Consider the following 21,918-nt stretch of genomic DNA (forward strand, 5'->3'; position numbering starts at 1 on the left):
TATATAAGTGTCAGTTTTAATACAGACAAAAGCAAACGAGAAAATGATGGCCAGGAAACTTCCCCAGAAGGAAAAAAGCCATCAAATCCAAATGAAAAGCCTCTTTCTTTCACTAGCTGAATCAGTACAACAGCTCAGAGCTCTCGTGGATCTTTTGCCAGTCAGGTAGCTTTGGAGGCCAGGCACATCCGAAGCATTGCAGCTCTCGGATACATACGGTCCTGCCAACCATAATGCCTGAATTTATCATCTCAAACCTCAGAAATAAACTTGCATGGCTGGTATTTTTAAACAGTGAAGAAAAGCTGCGCCATACGGCAGTCAAATTAAACATGATTGCACTGTCCCTTGACAGAACTCTCAAACTAATCATGAGATTTCACCTTCCTTTTCCTATTAGCTTTATGGTAATTAGACATGATTTTGCTGCTGGTTCAGTATGCAGCATGTCAGTGTAACCAGTGATGCAAAACAGATTCATCTTTTAAATAAGAACAATTAGAGAGCAGACAACTGCTCTATACCATATTTTCCCACCGTGTCTCACTTTCAGGCAGAAGTGAACTAATTAACCCATGCTTTAACCTACCCTGGTGCACAAATGCTCCCTAACTGTTCACAGTTACCACAACAATGTCATCATCGTGCCAAAGATCCCAATAATTTATAGCAATAGTAACGCCCTTCACAATCTTTCATCATACATATATATATACACACATATATCTCATCATCTTCTATGCATGCACACACAAAATCTTTGTTTGATGGGAAATCTGAAAATCTGGACCAAATACTGCTATGGTACAATGTTAAAATGTTTAATATCTAGCTAGTATGCTTGTTGTGCCCACATCTGATTGCATATACAAATTTTCTGCTTTCAACTGCATTCATTTAGCTTAATTGCAGGCATTGGCTTTTTTGTGAAAAGAAACAGACTGAATAAAGAATTATTGCCATTAAGTCTTACACAATGTACATTGCAAGTAAATTTTGTTCTCCATGCACAAGAGGAAATATAATGAGCATTTCCAGTCAATGGCACCCATAGAAACCACACTTTCAGCTCAGATATGAAGATAACAATTCAACTAATGTCCAAAATATCAATTGAACTTAAAATATTTCTTCTTGCCCAGCAAACCCTTTTCCTCCAGGCAGCCTAGGTCACAGTCTGGTGATTCTGTGAGTGAAAGTCCTACAGCAATCTCCTCACATCAGCATCCCTTCAGAATATACAAAATGGTCATTTTTTTTAACCAGGACCTAATAAAGCTTTTTATTAAGTTTCCCTTTCCACACTGCAGATATGTCACTGCATCTTTCTCAGTTGGAGACAACCACAAATGGCTCCTAACATGTCAATAAAAAGAGAAATCAGAGAGGGAAAAAAAAATCCTGTGTTGGTCTTTGAAGGACAGTCTATGCATCTTTGATATTCATTACACTGTATCCTGAAGAAAGCCAGCAAGACTGTGAGAAAGAGTAAAACTGGAATTTATGCTCCCTAAACAGCTAAAGAGTGGGCTGCTTCGGTTTTTTAAAAAGACAGTGAATCCGTGTGCTGGAGTCTGGTTGAAAAAGTAGTGGAAATTTGTGGCAGTGAACGGAATTAAGTCAAAGCAGAATTCATAATAGAAGAGAACTGGATCATGGCACTGGTGATCAGATTCAGGGGTTGGTGGAGCTCAGATGGGGAATTCCTGCAGCAGGGATGTCCACTACATCTCACTTGAAGCATCTAACATGAGTCTCCAGAACTGCCTGTAGAGGCAGCTTCCCCTCATCACTGTAGGGAATTATTTCCTTAGGTGGAAATAAACCCATTTCAATGCTGGTTGGGCTGCCTGTGTTCAGGAGAGTTTGACTCATAGAGGAACAAGTGCAGAAATAGGTTCATAAAGTGTTTTGGAGATTGCAGAGCCATCTCACAGGACTACAGAGGAGCTCATCCTGGTATACTAATAAAATGATCTCTAAAATGACCTTTGATATGCTGACGAGCAGCAATCACAAGGGAGAAAGACAACCCGAATTTCAAGTGTAATGTTAGTGCAAGAACTCTGCAAAAATCAATTGCCAGTTAATTTAGATGGGAAAAGGGAAGGAGTCGAACACCCCAACCACTGTTCAGACAGACTTTGAAAATTATGAAAGGGATTTACTGAAACGGATTCCACAGTGGCAGGACTTGGATTTAATGCTTAGAAGATACTTTATAATTCTATTTTCCTGCTTGGAGACTTGCTTTGGTCAAACTATTGACAGCCCTGCCCATGACCAGAATTTCTATGCAGATCACAGTAGTCCAGAAAAGTATGTACAGACTTAACACTACAGGACTTAATTTTAAAAGAAAAAATGATTTTATAATATATTAATCATGCTTGACTTACCAACTGTGTGTACTCTACATCATCTCCCAGTAAGCCTGTGTCATTCAATGTATACTTGGCTTTCTTTAGTACAGCATCCACTGGGCCTTTTTCTACCTGGTGTTTGATAGCCTTGAACAATTTATAAAGAGGCTCCCCGGCATTGTCCTGTTTAAAGGAAAGGAAATGAAATAAAGCAAAACCAAACTATATACTCAACGCAGTATGTTTAAGTATTATTGATAAAACCCACAGGCAACAGACTTCAACTCTTACCTTGAGGTACTGATATAAACAAATAGACATCCAGTTAGACAACATTCTCTCAACAACCGTTTCAGATCTGAAAAAGAAACCAACCCTGAGTATGGTAAGGGTACTTAATAACAAACTTTTAAAGAAAAAGATTGCTTGCTTGAAATATAATATTTTTACATGCTTAACTGCATGCACTCTCCTAATGCAATGATTTCCCTATAGAGTCTTGAGAGCATGTACTTGCTTTACGATAAGTGCTTTGTATTGCTCATCATGCCCGAGTACCTTCAGCTCATTACCGAAAAGCACACATCCTTTATGCAAAATCTTAAATTGGGTCTATGCTGTAAGAGCTAAAAAATTAACCCAGTTGTGCAGTTACCAGGAAATAACCTACAGATTACAAAGCTACAACATACACAGAGCAAGGTCTTTTGTAGTTTATTTGGGATAACAACAGGGTTAAAAACACTAGAGCAAGCCCTCACTGAATGCACAAAGCAAGCTGATTATGTGTGCTCATTATGGAGATGATGTGTGGTATAAATGCTAGATCATTTGGAATAAAATTAGATTAAAAAGTAAATGAAATGTTCAGTATTGTATTTTGAAGGTAGATGTTTCAGTAATCTCCATGCAGATTCTACACTACAGTACTTGAATAAGGAAATCTTGCCAGCCGTCCTGCCTCTGCCTTCCACAGCTGTTCCTGGAGAGCTTGTCTTCCTAATATGCTTGGGCCAGGCTATTTCTGACTTTCACAGATAGTTGGCATTTTAATACAGTCACATTGCAAAAGAAATACATTTACAGAAAAACAGAGAACTACAGAAAATATGACTATGACATTCATTCAAACCTTCTTAGCATCAGCTTTGGGTTTTTGGCCACAACATACTGCTCCATCAGTTCTAAGAACAGCGTCCTCATGATGTCAGTATAGTATTCTAGTTTTCCATGTAAAGCAACTGTCAGTAAAGATGCAAAATACACTTTAGCTCGAGCAGAGAACTCCCTTTGGTTTTCCAGCGTGTGAATAAACTGAAACAGAAAACAAATGTAAAATCAAGTCAGATGACAGGTTTCTGAAGAACTTCAACACTTGCCTGCACTAAGAAGACAAGCAGTATTATTTTAATACTAATCTTCTAAGCACAGAATGGAAAAGTTTTCAGAAGTTTGAAAAAAACTACTTATAAGAAAACGTTGCCTATAATTTGTTTTTAGATACACACATGGTGTACCGGACTAACCCAAGGAATGCTTATATACTTTAACTGAAGCCTTACCTAAAAGAATGCTTCAATTAAATGAAAAAAGGTGTTCTGTGACAATTTTTTAAAAGAGAAAATCAACTCCCCTCTCCCCCAAATTCCCAGTCCTTTCACATCAAATTACAGAGACACTAATCTAAGTACGCCTGGGAATGTGCTCTCATCTGCCATAAACTGTAATGCTACCATTAACTAGCTCAGCACTGGAGCCTCATTTAAGAAAGGAGAAAAAGTTAGAAGCCTAAATCTATACTTAAGTGTCTGACAATCAGCCTCAGTTTTTGAGAGTGAGCAATTATAATTCTCTTCAGAGATGCTGTGAGCACTCATCAGTCTTGATGAATAGGCCACTTGAGGAGCCTCTGCCTCTCTGGGACAGAGATCCAGCAGATGGCTGCCCGCAGGTGACTCCCATGATGAACGAGGAGGAAATCGGCATTCTCCGGTCACGTTTCTTAAAAGGCTAAAACAAACTTGTAACAGCAGTTTTTATGCCAGATTGGGTAATATCTGTTTTCCTACAGCCACTGCAATATTGACTAACTCCATACTATGTGACCTGGCACAGAAATATTATCTCGCCTCTCCGACCCACCAGGAAGCTCTGGCTGTGATGCTACATATCTGCAGTGGTTACTGTAGAACCAGAACTGTACAAAAATCACTTATTTGTAATAATTTTGGTTCATACCTGTCTTGCACACACAGGTATGCCTAGCTAACAGACAGGTGAATCTACTTCAGTACTCACATTAATGAGAAATGATTTGCTATTGAGGAGGTTGGAGAACTGGTTCAAAGTCTGCTCCACAGTCTGCCGCCTGGCCTCGGGAATATCCAGCTTCCCTGTAATCATCACGTCTTTCTCTCCATCTTTGGAGGGCAAGAAGAAGACTCTGTCCGTGTAGGTTTTGTAGTCCAGTACTGGAATTCCAGCTTCATTGATATCATTTGTCTGATCCTCCATCTCTATCATTAGATCTGAAATATGCAACACAGTTTAAAGGTTCATTTAAAAAAAGCCTGCGGCTTTTTTAGGCAACATGATCTCTTTGGGTGCCTGGTAATGGGGAAAAAGCAACTCAAAACCAAAAACTCTATTTCACCTCACATTTTCTCTTGCTGTTTTTACCAATTAACCTGTTAACTACGACCACAGCTAATCCTACAGTGACATGAGGATAACTGCCTTTAGCACAGATAGTTTCCTTGTTGTTGCCTATCCGAAAAGGGGCCTTAATGGACATCTGGGTGAGTTCATGTACATGAATGGAGGATTGTAGCACAGAGCCAAAAAAAGACACTGCAATATTATTTTCTTGTTGTTTTTGGTTTGTTTTTTTTTTTTTTTTCCCAATGCATATTCTATTCCCTCTGATTCTAGCTAGTAATAAGAGTTCTTTTAAAAAACACATAGCAGCCAAGGAAAGAAAGGTTTAAAGTGTAAAGCACACTAATTTAATTGCAAGGGGATGGCAGGAAGGAAGAAAGTGAAATCGTTCATTGAAATTGATGGAAATGTTTCTGTGGGACTCAAAAGCCCTGAAGTTCTTAAAAGGGACAACAATTAGGGAATTATCCTTTGGAGCAGCTATTCTAGCTGAAGGCTTTCCAATTACCCAATATTGCTGATTGACTAGAATACCATGTTAATTAATATAGTGACCTATTGGCTCAGCAATTTTATTGCTCTTGTTCATTCATTTTCCTCTTCGTTTTATAGCATTCAGCAAAGCTGAAGGAGAAAGCATATTGTGGTTTCCAGCTTTGGGGTATTTGTACTTCCTCCCTAATGTCCCTTTCCTTGGCTATCTTTGGTCCCATGAATTTTAGACTGTCTGCACTTTGTGATGTTGACATTACAGCTTCACAGTATGGATCCAGAATGTGTTTTGACTTCAGTGTTTCATTTTACTGTCAGCCAAGGTGGATGCCGTTTAGGAACTGGATTACTCCGTGGACGTGCATTCTACTTCCCCAGTGTTTGTGCTCGGTGGAGCAGAGAGGAAACCTTCAACCCAACAGGCAGCAGGAGTCTATAGCCCCCTACTAGGAATGTCAGCAAGAGAAAGGCAACTTCTTTCAGAAACAGGTATGAAGCTCCATGGGAAAGGTGGCGAGAGGGAGGGCTGTTAACCTTGATTGATCCTCGCACAGTTCAAAATGCAGTTTGAAATGAAGCCCATTTGGGAATAGTTCTTGATTCAAACATTTGCTTCTGGTTTGTGTCCAGAACCTGGAAGGACTTGGTTTTCCAGAGAAAACAAGCTGGTACAAGAAAAGAATATCCTGTCCCAGAAATGCCAGAAAAACAAGACTGGGAGAGGCTTCCAGCACGGCCAAAATCTTTGAGAAACCCCGAGCTTCTTAAATTAATTTCAAACTCTAACCTGAAATTGCTGTTTAATTCAATCCTGCTTTTTAGCTGCTGTCAATATGAAATAATCTATTTCTCTTTAGAAAGAAAACGTGGGTCTTTTTTTAGTAGAGATTATTTCAACATGACCCAACAGCAAGCATAATTCAGATAACGAGGTGACATTTCATGGTAATCATTTAGGCCAATATTTGCTCTCAGATGCCTAATTTAAGCATTGCAATGAGTAGCTCAACATGTAGAAATGCTGAGCCTTCACACCTCCTGCTGCCTTCCCTAGGATGATGCTGCTACATTTAGACAGAACAATTAGCTAGCTCCTCGAATCAAGCTTAAGGTTTTCCCATGATAAACAGGGCAAAATGCTATTTCTTTCCTGTGAACTTGCCAAATTATCCCTTTGTATGCTGATTGCTGTAAATAAATTTTGCAGCTCTGAAAACAGTTTTTAATGTGCATACTTGGCACATACAGCCATTGTGCTAAATACTATGTGCACTGTTAGTCACTATAAAATATTCTTACCTCCATATCAATGGTCACTCACATTAATGGCTATAAGTAACCCCAATCTCAACTAGTTTCTATTTCCCAGTTGCTAACTCTGTGCTTCCTTTAGACTAAAACTATGCATTTCCTTCAATAACCTCAGCTCCCTATTTTATTTTATTTACAGCTTTCACATATAATAGCAAAATATCTGCTGTATGTCAATGTCAGTAATCAAGACTACTAAGATCTACTACTTATTTGTTCCCAGAAGACAGTTTTAGCAAGCTAGCACCATTGCTCTAGCCCATCTTCTGACTGCTCGAGAGGACCCACGGGAGTCTAAATATCTGTCATACCTGTGAATTCCTTCTTGCACCGGTCTCTGACACTCTCCTCCAGGCCTTCAAGTTGTGATTTAATTTTTTCATACTCTCGTTCTGCTTGTTGGCTCTTGCGTCTTTATGGAATAGAGGTAAGATTTTTAAAAAGTTACAAACTTCAAAAGTAAATAATTTGCGACAGCTCTGTGTGGGAAGCCAAAGGACCGGAGGACATTTCCATGGCTTTTATTTCTTTTTAAATACTGGCAGCAGAAAGAGAATAGAGGAGAACAGCAACAGTGGACCAAGTCTTCATTCCGTGTAAATCAACCTGGCACCATTGCGGGCCTGCTGCTTCAAAGCACACTTGGGCCAGTGATTTAAAATCCAATAAGCAGTAGCTACAAATGCTTTCAATCACATATTAAGTACAGAAACTCAGTTTGTATGCACTGAACAAAGATTGCTTGCAACATGTCCTGCACTGGCTCTGAGCCACCCGGGAGTGTGTCTGGGACTGAACTGAGAAGGTTGCAGGACTTCCACGACATCATCAGTGCTGTACAGCACATACTTCAGCATTGCTTCAGCTATATTGATATCCACCATAAGAGTGAAAGCCACCCCCTCCTGAGGGACAGTATGAGGCCCTCATTAATAACCTTAAAATTAGGCTAAGTAGGTCTTAAGTGAAATACAGACATTGTTCTGGCCCTTTGTGAAGCATGAATTTCACCATTAACCATGAAATTTGTGTGTGGGTAACACTTATCTCAGCTGGAAAGGCCAAAATGACCCCTTAGCCAAATCCATCCAGCTCAGACCTACAGTGCTGACTGAGGCAGCATAAACGCTGATGGATATGTATACAGAATAAGCTATCTCCTTCACGAGAGGCACTTTAGCTGCCATTTCAAGAATGTATGCGTGCAACTCAGTTTGCAATTGTGCGGTTGGCAAGTCTGGGACCAATTGTTGTGTTTATGTATAAAGGACGGACTGGGCTGACTGACACCAAGGAATTTGGTGTGCGTGAGAGGAATAAATTGGTGCTCATACATATTTCCAGCTGTTACTGCCTTTCTTAACTCTGCAGCTCATAAAAAAGATGAAGGTAATTTCTGTAAGCTGAGCTGAAAACGATCAGGTAGTACCTTGAAAGCTTTAGGACAGCAGAAACACCTAATTAAAGGAACTCACCTGTAACAGATGATAGAAATGACGATGATTGCTATCATAGGAATAAGTACCAGTGGTAAAATAAGATTCAGTGGGATGTCACTCACACGTGTATCATATTCCACCCTTCCGAGGATCCATTCCCGGAGTCCAAATTTCACCTAATTAGATAAGCAGAGATATTCATCTCAAAAAGTGCAAATGGACAGTGGTTCACTTCTCAGTTGTGCTCTAAATTCTAAATTAGTAATTCTTACTAAGTGAATTTCTAGCTCAAACCGTCAAACAAAGGAAACATTTCTGAATATTATATACTGAATTTAGGTCACTAGCACTTTATTCCATGAAGTAATTTTATTTTGCTTAGCAGAGGAAGAAAAATCCCCAGCCTGTCTAGCTACAATTTTACATTGCTATGTAACGAAGGTAGAAGGCATTTGCCAGCTTGGGACTGCTCTTTTAAGTGTGACGTCTTCTAGACAGCAGGCAGAAGCTGGAAGAAGAAAGAACTGCAAGGAGTTTCTTCACGGTACTACAACAACTTTGGAGAACAAATTACTTCAATTAAGAAGCACTATATCAGTGTCACACATGATATTAAATTCTATTGAAAAGGTAACCTACAATGAATTCAGGAAGGTTATTGATGGTATCTCTCTTCTGCCGTTTCTTTGGTTGAGGCTGTACTTCTGGCGGCTCACAATATAAGTCTGTTTCAGTTAGTGTTTTTATGTTGCAAGGCTCGTCACCCACAAAAGCCTGGGCCTCATCTATCGTCATGGCTTTGTTCAGGTTACTGCCCTAGACAGAAAATACAAGGCTCAGTCATCAACACAAAGTCTTGGGAGACAAGAAGTCCTGAGTTGCAACTTTCCATTTGGGTCATTTTTAGCAGCAGATGTGATTTGGACTGCAGTGTGCAGAACAGCAGAGTGGTTGGGAATTATGCAATTCCTCTCCTTTCCTTCCTGGTGCAAGAAGACATGTCCCCTCCAGTCCTTGGGAGCTCTATGGCAGAGGGCATTTCCAAATGTCAGGCTCAGCAGGAGGAGGCATCCCCGGGAAACCCAAAGTATGGCTAAGAAGATAGCAACTATCTCTGAGAATGGGAGGGGGGAGGAAAGGGGAGCTGACGATGTTAATCATCTAGCAGAGGTAAGGGACTCTACCAAGCATTTTGGGTATGGTACCAAACAGCTGTTAAGGGTTCAAGAAAGGAAGGAAAAATTCCATACATGCTTCAAGGACAAAATGAGCAACCACCATCTCCTGACAAGTTCACCTTTGCATTAATAAGTTTGTTGACTTGTTTTTTGATGCCATCTGTGAAGTTCTCAAAGGTTGGGTCCGCAACATAGGCAAAGGAGTGGCTCTCATTTTTTACAACCAAATGATAATGATCCATTAGAATAATAGTGGTAATGTTATAGTTTTCTGGGTCTTCCAGTATTGGTGGGGAAGAAAAAACCACCGTGGTTTCATTGAGTCTTGTAACAAGCTTTCCATCAAACTGTAAGAAACAAGACAAGAAGAACATGCACATTTTAGAGTTTGACTTGTTCCTGTACATAACTGTTCATAGCTTTAGACTGTAGAAATAAAACCACTGGATTTATATTCTCTCCATTTAGCAGAAATAACATAGTATGAGGTATTTTCCGGAAGGAAAAAAAAAAAAAAAGAAACAAGTTTGTTGATGGGAATAAATTGTTGATTCATTATGTTCTACCAGCTGCCTGCAGAAAAATTTTAGGCTACAGATCAGTTTCCATTGACTCCAAATCCTGTGGCTCTGGACCACACTTGGCTGATATCATTAAATTGCTCTAAGATTAAGAGGTTAACATGGCAGCTTTAATCCAGATCATCTTCTGTACCATTAAGTATCTCACGTAGATTCTTTTCTACTGACCCTGTAAAATACCTTGCTGAAATTCAATACAATTACTGAGTGAAATTTCAGAATAAAATTTACCAATTGTCAATCAACTACTCAAGGTAACAACTCAGTTAACCTGTCCTCCATCCCCAATTACACAAATGTTTTTATCCTAGAAACAACTTCAGTCATTCAGTAGCATCGACCACAGCCAACAACATTAATAGGAACTCTCAACACTTCTTCTATCACCACCTTGGTTTCTCACTTTGAGAAATGCAATTTGATAGCTTCTCCCCCACATTCTGATATTGCCATGTAAGTGGAAGCAAAACAAAGATGAGAAAAGTTTCTAGTCTTAACCAAGAATGTATGCTGTATGTAATGCCGACTTAAGCTAATGTGCTGAGAAGATGCTGAGCGTATATAAGAAGCGGGGCAAGAAATGTTGATAAAAAATGTTAAGAATGCTAAATAGACTTTAAGATTGTCCTGGGATTTAAGGTTATCAAGATAATTACATCTTGCAGTTTATGAACTAAGAAACGTAGGCAGTTTTCCTCTTAAAATATTTTAAGGATAGGGTTTTGATGGACCCAAATCCAGCTGGCTTTGGCATAGTTGAATCATGCATATAATACAAAACATGCACATTACCAACTCTGTATGGATCACAAGACAGTCTTAAATTGAATAACCAGCTTTAGAAAAGGTCTTATAATGTTCTTACTGGAAGATCACTTTTAAGTCCTCAACCATTGCATTGAATTGTGATCTTCATTAGAAGAGTGGGAAATTGAGACTATTGGTAATGTCAGTTCTTCTTAACATGAAATGCAAGAAGGGTTTGGTTTTTTTTTAATGTTACTTTTTACAACTTTTTGTGAACATACTATAGGTGGAATATGCCTGAAGCAAGAAAGAAAAGGAGACTTGGTTCCTTGAGTTGTGAGAAAATAAAAGGCACTAACTCAAAGCTGAGTACTCAGCATTGTCTGGATTTGGGTCCTGTTTCAGGCAAATCTGTAAAGCTTGCAGGGCGAGAAGAAGGAGAAAGATAAAGAAAAAATAAACACTTTCAAATTCTGAAATACATCCACTTTACCACTTGAAGCTTAATTCTTCTATCCTTATTCATACTGAATGAAAATAATTTTAAAGCAGAAGATTGCAAGGTACAAGTGAATGTAAGTCAAGGTGGTAGAAGTAGGCTCTTCTTCCATGGAAACCCTGAACAGACCCAGAAATCTGTTCAAACCTTATTCCACTCCAAGCCCAGTGAAGTCCAGTGGGCAAACTTAAATGCATTTTTTGAACAGATTATATGTTATGCATCCAGTGTGATGCCTTTGGGGGGAAAGAAAGAAAATTACCCTTTTGAGATTCATTTTCCCTGCTTCTGGACGCTCTGCATATACCACCAACGAGAAACTCTGGATGAGCTCAAAACCGGTTCCAGTTACTGTAATATTTCTCCCTCCACTGAAAGGCAGAATTAAAAAAGAAGTCAAATCATTGGCAAACTACCACACCTATAGACTGCTTTATCCTGCACTGTTACTACTTCCATTGAAAACAGCTATATAATGCCTATATGACAATTAGATATCCTACACAAGGGACTTCTGTTAAAGCTATTGATGACCACAGCATTTAAAAGCAGCAATGTCAACTTCAAACTCATTTTAAACCAGCAGAATAAAAAAAGTACAAATTGCTTTGTCAGTATTTGTGGCTTTTCATTGATGCTTATCTTTGTGTGCTTCACTTCTCCAATGTTTTTGTTAAAATCACTTCACCTACCACACGCACAGAGACAAAGATGAGAGTGTATTTTCCACAGGTCTGTAGGGACCTGGCTTCTCTATTCCCTTTCATTTGCAACACACTGTTTAAAAAATAATGCATTCGCATAAGAAGAAGAATGCATGCAAGTTGCCAGTGGGAATTAAAGTCATCGAAGTAACATGGATTTAGAGGGATAGCAATCCTCAAAGCAATCCATTAACGTAACCTTCAGTTTATATAGAGGAAAAAAAGAAGTCTTAAATCCCTGGGGTAAATCACTATTGATCTACCAAAAAACCCCTCCAGGCCCCAAAACCCCCAAACCAAAAATCAAAAGCAAATATTAAAACCAAATCCTATTCTACATAAGTAACCACTCAATATTCAAGGAGGCAGGTACCAATTTCTCCAAGAGAAGTCACAGCCAATTTTATTTTTAATGTCCTATTTGTAAGGTCACGATGTTACACGTCTTTTTACTGAAATAAAAGTGGAAACATCATGATCTCTCTCTGCCAACTGTACCCCACTAAGCAGAAAGACCAGAATATTAGGGAACAACACAGACCAACGTGAATCAAGGTCGCAAGTTTGTCCCTGTATTGGTCACAGAAGGACTTTCAAAACCAGAGGTATGCTACAAGGACTTTTATACAGATTGCCATATTGTTACAAATGTAAGAGAGGCATATATTCCTTTGGTTTCATAATTAGTACTAGGTGAACTTTCTTCCAGAAGGAACAGCTACCAGATGGGGTGTTAGTGAGTAGCACCACAGAAGAGAGCATACCTTTTATAAAAGCATTATTGAACCCCAATCTAGATTTCCTAAAAAGATTTTTTTTTTCCTCATGGGACAAAGAGATGACAAGCCATAACCTTCCTCTGTTTCCAACCTACTTATTAAAAGCTGAATAGAAGAACTGTTAGAAACCTTTTCATTAGAAACCTTTTATATAGGTTATCCTTATAGGACAAGGATTTGTAAGTAACACAAAGATCATATTATCTGACATCATGCTGAAATGCTTCAGATCTCTTTCTTTGAGGCATCTTCATTTAAAAGAAGCTCATTACCTTTTCTGGTTTCAGGATTTACCTTTGAAGTGGGGATTAAAGTTTGGAGGTAAACAGAATACTTTCAAACATCAGCTGCAGTTAAGAAAGATCACAAACCCTACATATCTAAATGTGTGCATGGCTAGAGTACATGAGTTTTTATTTCAAACAGTTCTCTATGTAATAGGTTTATTACATATCACACATATTTTAAGCCAATTGTAGACGAAGTTATGACAAACATTTCATTACCTGCTGAAGCTATTTACTGGCAGGAACTTGGTGACAGTAGGATTCTCACTGTATGAAAATAGCTGTGGTACACTAATTGCCGTGCCCCCATAGTCCATTGTGACTTGAACATGTTCGACCTTGCTATTAGGTCCTGTAACGCAAACGATCTCGTCTCCAAATTCAGTGCTAGATTGGAGAAGAAAAAATGAGGAAACAGCTTCAGTTATTAACATTATTGTGATTTGTATTCTTTACTGTAGTACCCCAGAAGCAACAAAAACAGGGCTCTATTTTTGCTGGGCACTGAGTAGTTATGAGAGGAGACAACACTTTCTTCAGATCACTTAGGGTCTTTAAAAAAGATGTAGGATATGCAAAGTAATAGTGTACAAACACAAGAACAATGCAATGTCAGCACACTTCATGTCATTCTTTTTTGGGAGGGAAGAGAAAGGCAGCAATTCATAAAAGCAAAAAGAAGTGAGAGGAACAAGCCAAGGGGCACTATAAGATTAAGATTTTATATGGAACCACTGAAGAGATGCTGAGTGAAAGCATGGGTGGGTTTGGAGCAGTCAGTCAAGCAGAGAAAGCTGAAACTGGAAGAATCTTTGGATATCTGAGTTCTCCCACTTTGGTTGTTTTTACAGCTGCTTCTTCCAGCTGGAGCCTCTGAGTGAGTTTCTGTGTGAACATTACGTGCAGAGCTCCATTGCCTGGCATGAGTCACAAAGAGATAGACAATGGATTTGTTTAATTTCTAAAGGCCAGAAAAGGTTGATGCTTTGTTAGGGTACAGCTCTGTATTGTTAATTACTCAGGGTACATACACATTGCAAGGCTGGCTACCGACTGAAACTTGAACATCCTTCTTGGAACCAGTGGCCAGGTTTGTACCAGTGATGGTAAGTGTGGTTCCACCCGCTTGTGGACCACTTTCAGGTCTTATTCGAGAAGGATGAGGTTTCTGCAAAGAGGAAATAGTCAAACTAATTAAGAAAAGTAAAATAAAATTTACACCAGTATGAATTGGTATAATAGCTAATAGAAGTTTAATATTACTACCTGAAAAAATATAAAATTAAAATAATGTCAGATGATTCTTCTAAAATAACACAAAATCTTTCATTATTCACGCTGAAGGAAGAAGTAACAGATGATGTGAATGTACTTATATTTTTTCCATACTGTATGTTATGAGGCTTTACGTGAATTTCAATTCCCTACTTATAAAATGTAGAGTTAGCTGCCATTAAGTTTGTGAGAGCTTCCTGCTGGACTTCCTGTTTTCATACTTATTTCAAGATTTCTCTCTTTCTTATGGCCTTTCCTTATCCTTTCCTACATTCTGCATCATTTACAGGAGAGACAGAGCAAAGTTTTCAAAACTGGTACCAAACAGAAAGAATATGAAGATTCCCTTTATCTTGTAAGGCTCTTAATTGCGATAAAATCGTTATCCTATTAGTGAGCAATGAGCTTGCAAAGAAAGAAAATCAGAAAACGCTAAACTTTTCTTTATGCACCTAGAACCTTGGAGCAGATTTCTTAAAACCAATTGAAACAAGCAGACACGCTTCAAATTGTTACAAAATTTGTAGGATATTTAAATTTCTCAAATAAGTTCCCTCCTTTTGTTTTCAATTCAGTCTTTGTTTCCATGATTGTAGCCTAGGAGCTATGACAAATACTGTAAATTAACAGTGAGGGCTTTTCATGAACAGTATGACTTAATTACTTCATCGCTAAGTAGTCCCTGCTTCCAGTTGAGAAAAGCATCCTTATTCAGGACAGCACTGAGGCTGCTGAATCAAGGGGATGACCGAAGCCGCGCAAGCTGCGTGAGACGGGTTACCGGCCGGCTCCAGGCGAGCGCTGCCTGCCGATGCCGTGGCCTGGCCGTGCCTGCAGACGGGCTGCAGCCCTCGCACCGGGGCGGTAGCTGTTGTGCATGCGGGCAGCAAGGTGGTCCCACGCAGCCAGCTGCCACGTGCGCTGCGCACACAGGTAGGATGCCAGGTCCAAGCATGCGGCAGGGGCACTGCTAAGAGGGACCCTGCTTTTGCTAAAGCATACCAGATCAAAAGCTTAAGGAGGCTGTGAATAGGTAATGCCTTTTCTGATGTATAACTGTGCTTCTTCATCCATATTCAAACACAAGCTTTCCTTAAGTGAGTCAAATAAGCAATAAGCTTATTTCCCAATCTCATGTATATTTGTAAATGACATCTGCTCTCCTCCTCCTCTTGCATAATCTTGCTAAAATGGTTGACTGATAATAAAGTCCAGGCTTGGGGCTATTCTGTCCGAAGCATATGCAAATAAAGGAAGAGCAAAGAAGTCTGAAAACTTCCCTTGCTCATGAGGGTTTCCCTGATCACCATCACACTGCACCGATCTCCCATTCTAAGGAGGAAAAGCCCTGCTCAGAAAAAGAGAGCAACAAGCCCACACCTTACTAGTCATGCAGCAAAACCTTTCCCCCGTGTTGTTTTGCTCAGGCACAGATTGCCATCTCTGTGTCAGCTTACAGCTACAAAACCAAGAGCCCACGAATGGCAGGGAGGAGGGGCACTGATGTATACCACAGTTCGGTTCAAAGCTCGGTGAGCCATCGACAGGTTTTTAACAAGCAGCAGGAATTGTAAAAATGCATCCAACGGACCTCATGGTTACTTTACAAATTTGTTTTGTTGAAGCACAGATATTATAGAAACGTGGAGAACTCATACTTGCTGTGCTTGTTTTATACTTTCATGTCTAAGCAACTTCTCTCTGAAGGAATGCATCATGCTTCAGCACACTTCACAAATCCACAATGACAACTGTAATTTGCTCTCAAGTCATTGAGCTTTAGGAATATGCTTTAACACTAATTGGGTGTCAATTGCTTTTCTTCCCTGAGAGAAATCTGTTTGTAAACCCTTCAATCCTCAAGATGTACGTTGCTGCAGCATATGACTGCTCTCATGTGCTAACCTTTGATTTTGTTTTAATTTAATACATCACTTGGGTTACTAGATTTTATGTAGGGAAGTGACTCAAAGTCATTTTAAAGCATTTTGTAAGCAAAAAGGAGCCTTGATTCAATATAACAGAGTTGACTAAAACTTGCTCACTTAGGTCTATACAACCCTCTCTGTGCATACTCTTCTTTGGATTTAATTGCTTGCTGATTTAAGCTAAATTGAAATATGCCACACCAGGGTAAATAAAAAGTTAGAGGGGGTCAGTTTTAAAAAAATCACACATGAAGTTTGCATTAACACAAGTCTAGACATGCGCTTCACAGAAAAGCTTATTTGTGCTTTTTTGTAACACAATTTTGTTGCTAAACAATGACAATCAAAATCGTATATAAAATACACAGTCAATAAATTGCTTATAAAAATGTATCAAATACTTTAAGTGTAACCTTACCACATGGACAGAAAACCACACCTTTTATTGACTTCAAATTAAATCTTAATTGCTATACATTATTAAGCATGTTGGACTACTGCATCATCCGCGGTAAAAATTCCCAGCAATGATTAGCTGCATAACACACCTGGGATAGCTTTCAGATGAAAGTATCCCCCAAGAACCACTAAAAAATCAGTATGGACAAATTCATTACCTCTGAACCTCAGAAAAACTCTTTAAAACTTGTACCCTTTTCCCTAAATACTACCTCCACTGAAAGCCTAGCCCCTAAGGATGGACTTAGGAAGGAAAGGAGCAAGAAACCACTTAAAGCCAAGCCTTTAATCAGAAACTTAGGAAGGAAAGGAACAAGAAAAGGTTTCTGAAGCATCACACATCACTGTTCTCTGTAACCTCAGCATAAAAAATGAAAGGAAGCTTGCTAAGAACTTCTGCTAGACAGCGGTATTCCTTTCTTCCTTCAAAAATGTGAAATAATTGCCCTGTTAAAGCTCTGCTGGGTTATCTGATGGATAACTTTGGCAGGGTGTCAGCTGGCTCTGTCGCTAACAATCAGTAAATACCAAGCGAGCCACGAACTTGAAGCAGAACTATCCAGCACCATTTTCTGTGGGGGACCTTTTAGTGGTGGCCTACGTTTGCCTCCCTAGGAATAGGGTTATATAGGTAACCAAATAGCAAAGTTATCTCTGAATAACGGCAGCAATGGGAAGTGAAACAAGTATCTGTTCTGTTTTCCCCAGAACTTTTTTTTGTCTTAGCAAGAATCTGACTCTGCTGGAAGTTAACGCACAGCTACGCCGGATGAGAGAACGTGCCACCCACACCTCACCCTATCCACGGCACAGCCGCACCACGGACTCGGCACATCTCGGCTGCATTTCACGCTGAATGGAAAACCGAGGTCAAGAACCACTCTGGGAGTGAAGGCAGGTAGCAGCTACGGAACAGGTGGAGTACTTTAACCCTTCTTTTCTCTTTAATCACTGGTCTTGCAGCAGTTCCTCAAAGGAGTATTTTAAAACAGCTTAATTCAAAGTATTCATATTTAACATATTTAAAGTAATTTTGCAAATACCAAGAGCTCTCCAGAGACCAAATAATGTGGACGCTTCATAAAGATGATCTAATAAGGAGAAGCTGAACTGTGGTCTGTGTGCAGAGGAATGCTTCAGTATGACTGCTAAGACAAAGCATTGTATAGTAAGAGTTTGTTAGTGTAAACTTGTCAGGAAAATGATTTGATTAATTTTAACTTGCTATTTTCTGTTTCACGTTTTCCCCCTTTCCCTTCCTCTTAAGGATGTGCCAGAAAAACTAAGTTAAGTTAAATTATCAAGAATTTTCACAATTTTAATAACCATTTTATTCCAAAACCAATGTGCTATGAGCAAGTTTTAGTGCTCTTCTAAAATATTAATGGATAGCTCAAAGAGCAAAGCTACACTGGCCCACCTGGCGGTCTTCTTAAGAGTACCAATAAATTAAAAATTAGTTTATCCAAATGCTCAATCAGAAAGCATTTTTCAAAAATACAATTAGGTAGACAGGATCAGCTGGAGAATGATATTTTGCTGAATGCAAGATAATTTGTAAAACTACCACCAGTGGTGGTACAAGCCTTCAACAGGAATTGTGTTACCTAAGGAGAAGGCAGCCACTTCCCACAGCTGACATGGCACTCACCAGTGGGACAGAGAGGTTCAGACCCTTGGAAGCTGCCAGGTCTAGTCTTATCTTACACAGTCTTATCTTACACAGTCTAGCAGAGCTGCACCTAACCCACAGCTCTATGTTGTTTACCACAGCCTTGCATGAGATTCCTTCTCCTTGCAGAGGAAAATGAGGGGCAAAGGGTAAATCCTTCATGGCAAACCCTGTTTGATGTATAATAAACATGCTGCTTTTACCAAACCCTTTAATTCGGACTCAACTCCAAGCAATACTGAATGTTCAATCATTACAAACAGCACTGATAAATCCAGGACCTCAAGTGCTGTGAGATCAGTGATGTCATCTTTTCAAAATCCCCTTAAGGATTTTTTCTCTCCTTGTTTCTGCCCTTTTCTCATTTCAGACTCTGAATCAGAAGTACGCCTGCCTTCATAATAAATACCCTGCTTTCATTTTCAGCCCTCTGCACCTTGGGATCTTTGTTCACTCAGTCAGAAGGTGCCTGGGGGATGTCACACTTTCTATAACATTGCAGCAGAGTGCACCACTATAACATCACACTGCAGTGCTCAGTGTAATTATGATGGTAAGCAGAACACTTGATTATGTGTCCTATATGGAATTTGTAGCAGTCTTGTAATAATTCTTCTGGAAAACGTCAGCCCTTGTGAGGACTTGGCAATACTTCTTTTCTCATGGACACAGTAAAATTTAAACAACCCTGCAAACATTAATTTAACCCTTGTTTTATAATTCCTTAAAGTCTAGAAAATCATAATTCATATATATTTCAGTCTTTTTCCTATTTTGCTTGAACTGGAGGAATGTTCTTTCAGGTTTCAGTGCTCTCTACTACTCCTTTTGTCACTGGGCAAATAGTGTTCATGCCTTCCAGCTAGTTTAATGTTTGAGCACAAATATTTTCTGCAACAACAGGTTACCTTGTTATGTGGGTTTTTTGATAGCCTAGTTAAAAAAGCCTGTTCCGACGTCTGTCAGTTGTTCAGTGGCCTGTTTCTTGCCAAGTCTGGTAAGCTATCTCCCAGCAGAGGGAATTCCCACTGCCGGGACTCCCCACTGCCTTACACTCTCACGATCATGCCCTGTGTTTGTAGGAAGTGGATTTCCAGTTTTGGTAAAACATATGCACATCCACAGCTATGCTATAGAGAAGAGAAAAGAGAAGAGAAGAGAAGAGAAGAGAAGAGAAGAGAAGAGAAGAGAAGAGAAGAGAAGAGAAGAGAAGAGAAGAAGAGGAGAAGAGGAGTTGAGTTCAGTTGGAAGGGACCTATAACGATCATGTAGTCCAAATTGTCAATAGGTGTAGCTTGCTCTCTACTGCATGGTTTATCCTGAAAAAATAAAGTAATTTGATCTCGACAGGGTTTCTTGCTTGTATGTCTGAGCAGACTGTAGCTTGTCAGTCATGGGAAATATGAACATTTTATGTATCTTACATACAAACCTTCCTTAAATCCTACTTAGGTGTAATAATGTTGAGCTAGAGGTCTCAAAGTCCACCTGCAACCCAACTTTCCTGTGTTGTACCAGACTGCTGGGTTAGTACTCCTGAACTGATAAGCAGTTTTCCCAGTGCTTTGATAACCATTAGGCAGCTTTGCTGGAAGGATAATAACACTACGAATAGGTTACCTCTTCTGTTTTATGACCGTGGTCGGTGCCCATCCTATTGATACAGTTTACCTGAAAGCAGCGGTTATCTGCTCCAATTTGAAATAATGAGACAATGACAGTTTCTAAGTCCTTGTACATTGCTTGTGGTACATCATGTTCCACATGTGCTAGTTTGTTTGGTAGCAAATTAATTTAGTCTCTTTGTAATACCAATGAATTCCCTTACATGGTGTTTGCATTCCTGTATGCCACTGCCCTATCTTTGCATCAGGGACTAAGCTGAGCTTCACAAATTATGTTTTTTGGTTTCGCCTCATAGTAATGTCACAGTCTTGCAACAGTCTGTCCTCTGAGGTGCTCTGTGCTTTGTCAGCGCAGAGGTACCAGAAAAAAAAAAAAAAAACTAGCAAACCAGCCTGCACTGGCCCAAGTATGTACATAACTTCATATTCAGGCCATTTTCCAGTGTCCTGTTTTCTCCATTGCAGACAGAAGTCTTTCCTTTGCTTGGTCTGTTTGTATCCTTTGCCTCCTACTTACAGATCTGTTCACAGAAATGCTGATATATTTTTCATTGTAGTTTCATACTTTCTGTGTGCCAGAGGGTAAATTATTTCCATGTCTGCTCCACTTATAATCACATTTAGATGTGAACTTAGTTATTAGCAATGTACATGACTGCTGCTCTTACACAGCTACTGCAGACCCTCTGAGCATTTGCATTTCAGCTCTTAGACTTTTTCATCCTGTTTATTAATCTAGAATGAACTTTTTAATCTTTAATATTTTATGACTTGCAGTTAGTCTTTTTGCACAGTTAGGAAGGTGATTTCTTAGTTCTTTGGGTTTCTGATTACCGTTTTAGTAAAAGATACCTTTTACAGGCTGAAAATGCTTTCAGAGAGCTCCCAGCATTTTAGATCTCTGTGGTCTGCTGGTGTCAAATCAAAACACAACTTTTACCTGGCTAACAGTGGGGTTACTTCTATTCTCCTTTTCTTTTTTTATCCAGCTTCTTCGCAATTTTCCCATTAAAGATATGAAGGTGCAAAACAGGGCCATTCCCCCAGTCCCTTTTTCACTGACTCGACTTGCATTTGTGATCTGATCTGTCAGGCTGATTCATGCCCTTTTTCACTTGGTTTGTTTGCTTTGCAGCTTTCCTGGTTTACACTGTCATGTCCAGCCAGCTCACTTCTGGTCCCTTGCACAGCATTCAATAACAAGAGGAGTGCACTCCTATGGAGCACCACCTAGGGTCTACATGTCTTCTTTTTCCATTTCTCTACTTTTCCACTTGTCTGTTACCAAGCACATCCTCAACTTCTTATATTCCTGGGCATGAGTCTGTAAATAGGGATACTATCTACTATAAGATTCATCTTTGGTAGGCAGTTTCTAGCCCAAGAACTACACCACTGAGATAAAAATGGTTCACTAATGCCGAAAATGGAAGAGAGAAACCAAACACCAAGGAGGCTACCGGTGGATCACAAGAGGGGCCAGAAATTCAGGAACAGTTGGAAGGCAACTGAGGAGGGGAGCCTAACCGAGATGCAAAGAAACCTTGGCATGAAGTCTATGCTTCCGAGGGGGATGCTGGAGAAAATGCAACCATGCCAGACCACAAGCAGAGAGACAACTGGGGAGGGAAAAGAGGATGGTGGCAGAGTATATCCCCGTGATGCTGTGAGAGATGCCAGCTGCAGAACAAGGGGAAGCCAGCAACAGATGGATGTGTTCAAATGGACATAATGGGCAGCAAATGGCAAAGCCACCTAAGCACCCTTCTGCCAGCTCCTGTAGGTGGTGACCTCCGACTGGGGGTTTGCCTTTAATGCAAGTGCACATATTCACAAGTAGGAATGGGCTTTTGTGCTTCCACACAACAAGAGCACAGGGATGCTGTGTCAAGGACCTGACAGCAATGCACACACACGTGGA

At 39.7% G+C, this 21,918-nt stretch overlaps 1 protein-coding gene across 4 annotated transcripts in view; it reads right to left on the reverse strand.

The window, feature by feature from the left end:
- The window catches only part of PLXNB2 (plexin B2), a 262,685-nt gene that overhangs the window by 19,753 nt on the left and 221,014 nt on the right, over nucleotides 1–21,918 (reverse strand). For all 4 annotated transcript variants that reach the window (XM_030014280.2, XM_030014278.2, XM_030014281.1 and 1 more), the window contains 11 exons: nucleotides 14,070–14,206; nucleotides 13,258–13,425; nucleotides 11,531–11,639; nucleotides 9,561–9,788; nucleotides 8,903–9,079; nucleotides 8,300–8,439; nucleotides 7,136–7,236; nucleotides 4,662–4,891; nucleotides 3,496–3,677; nucleotides 2,655–2,721; nucleotides 2,400–2,546 (listed from right to left, as the gene is read on the reverse strand). In XM_030014280.2, the coding sequence (XP_029870140.1) occupies nucleotides 2,400–2,546; nucleotides 2,655–2,721; nucleotides 3,496–3,677; nucleotides 4,662–4,891; nucleotides 7,136–7,236; nucleotides 8,300–8,439; nucleotides 8,903–9,079; nucleotides 9,561–9,788; nucleotides 11,531–11,639; nucleotides 13,258–13,425; nucleotides 14,070–14,206 (1,686 nt within the window). The remainder of the gene's footprint in view (nucleotides 1–2,399; nucleotides 2,547–2,654; nucleotides 2,722–3,495; nucleotides 3,678–4,661; nucleotides 4,892–7,135; nucleotides 7,237–8,299; nucleotides 8,440–8,902; nucleotides 9,080–9,560; nucleotides 9,789–11,530; nucleotides 11,640–13,257; nucleotides 13,426–14,069; nucleotides 14,207–21,918) is intronic.

This window comes from Aquila chrysaetos, chromosome 5, assembly GCF_900496995.4.
Source record: "Aquila chrysaetos chrysaetos chromosome 5, bAquChr1.4, whole genome shotgun sequence".
Classification (NCBI taxonomy): domain Eukaryota; kingdom Metazoa; phylum Chordata; class Aves; order Accipitriformes; family Accipitridae; genus Aquila; species Aquila chrysaetos.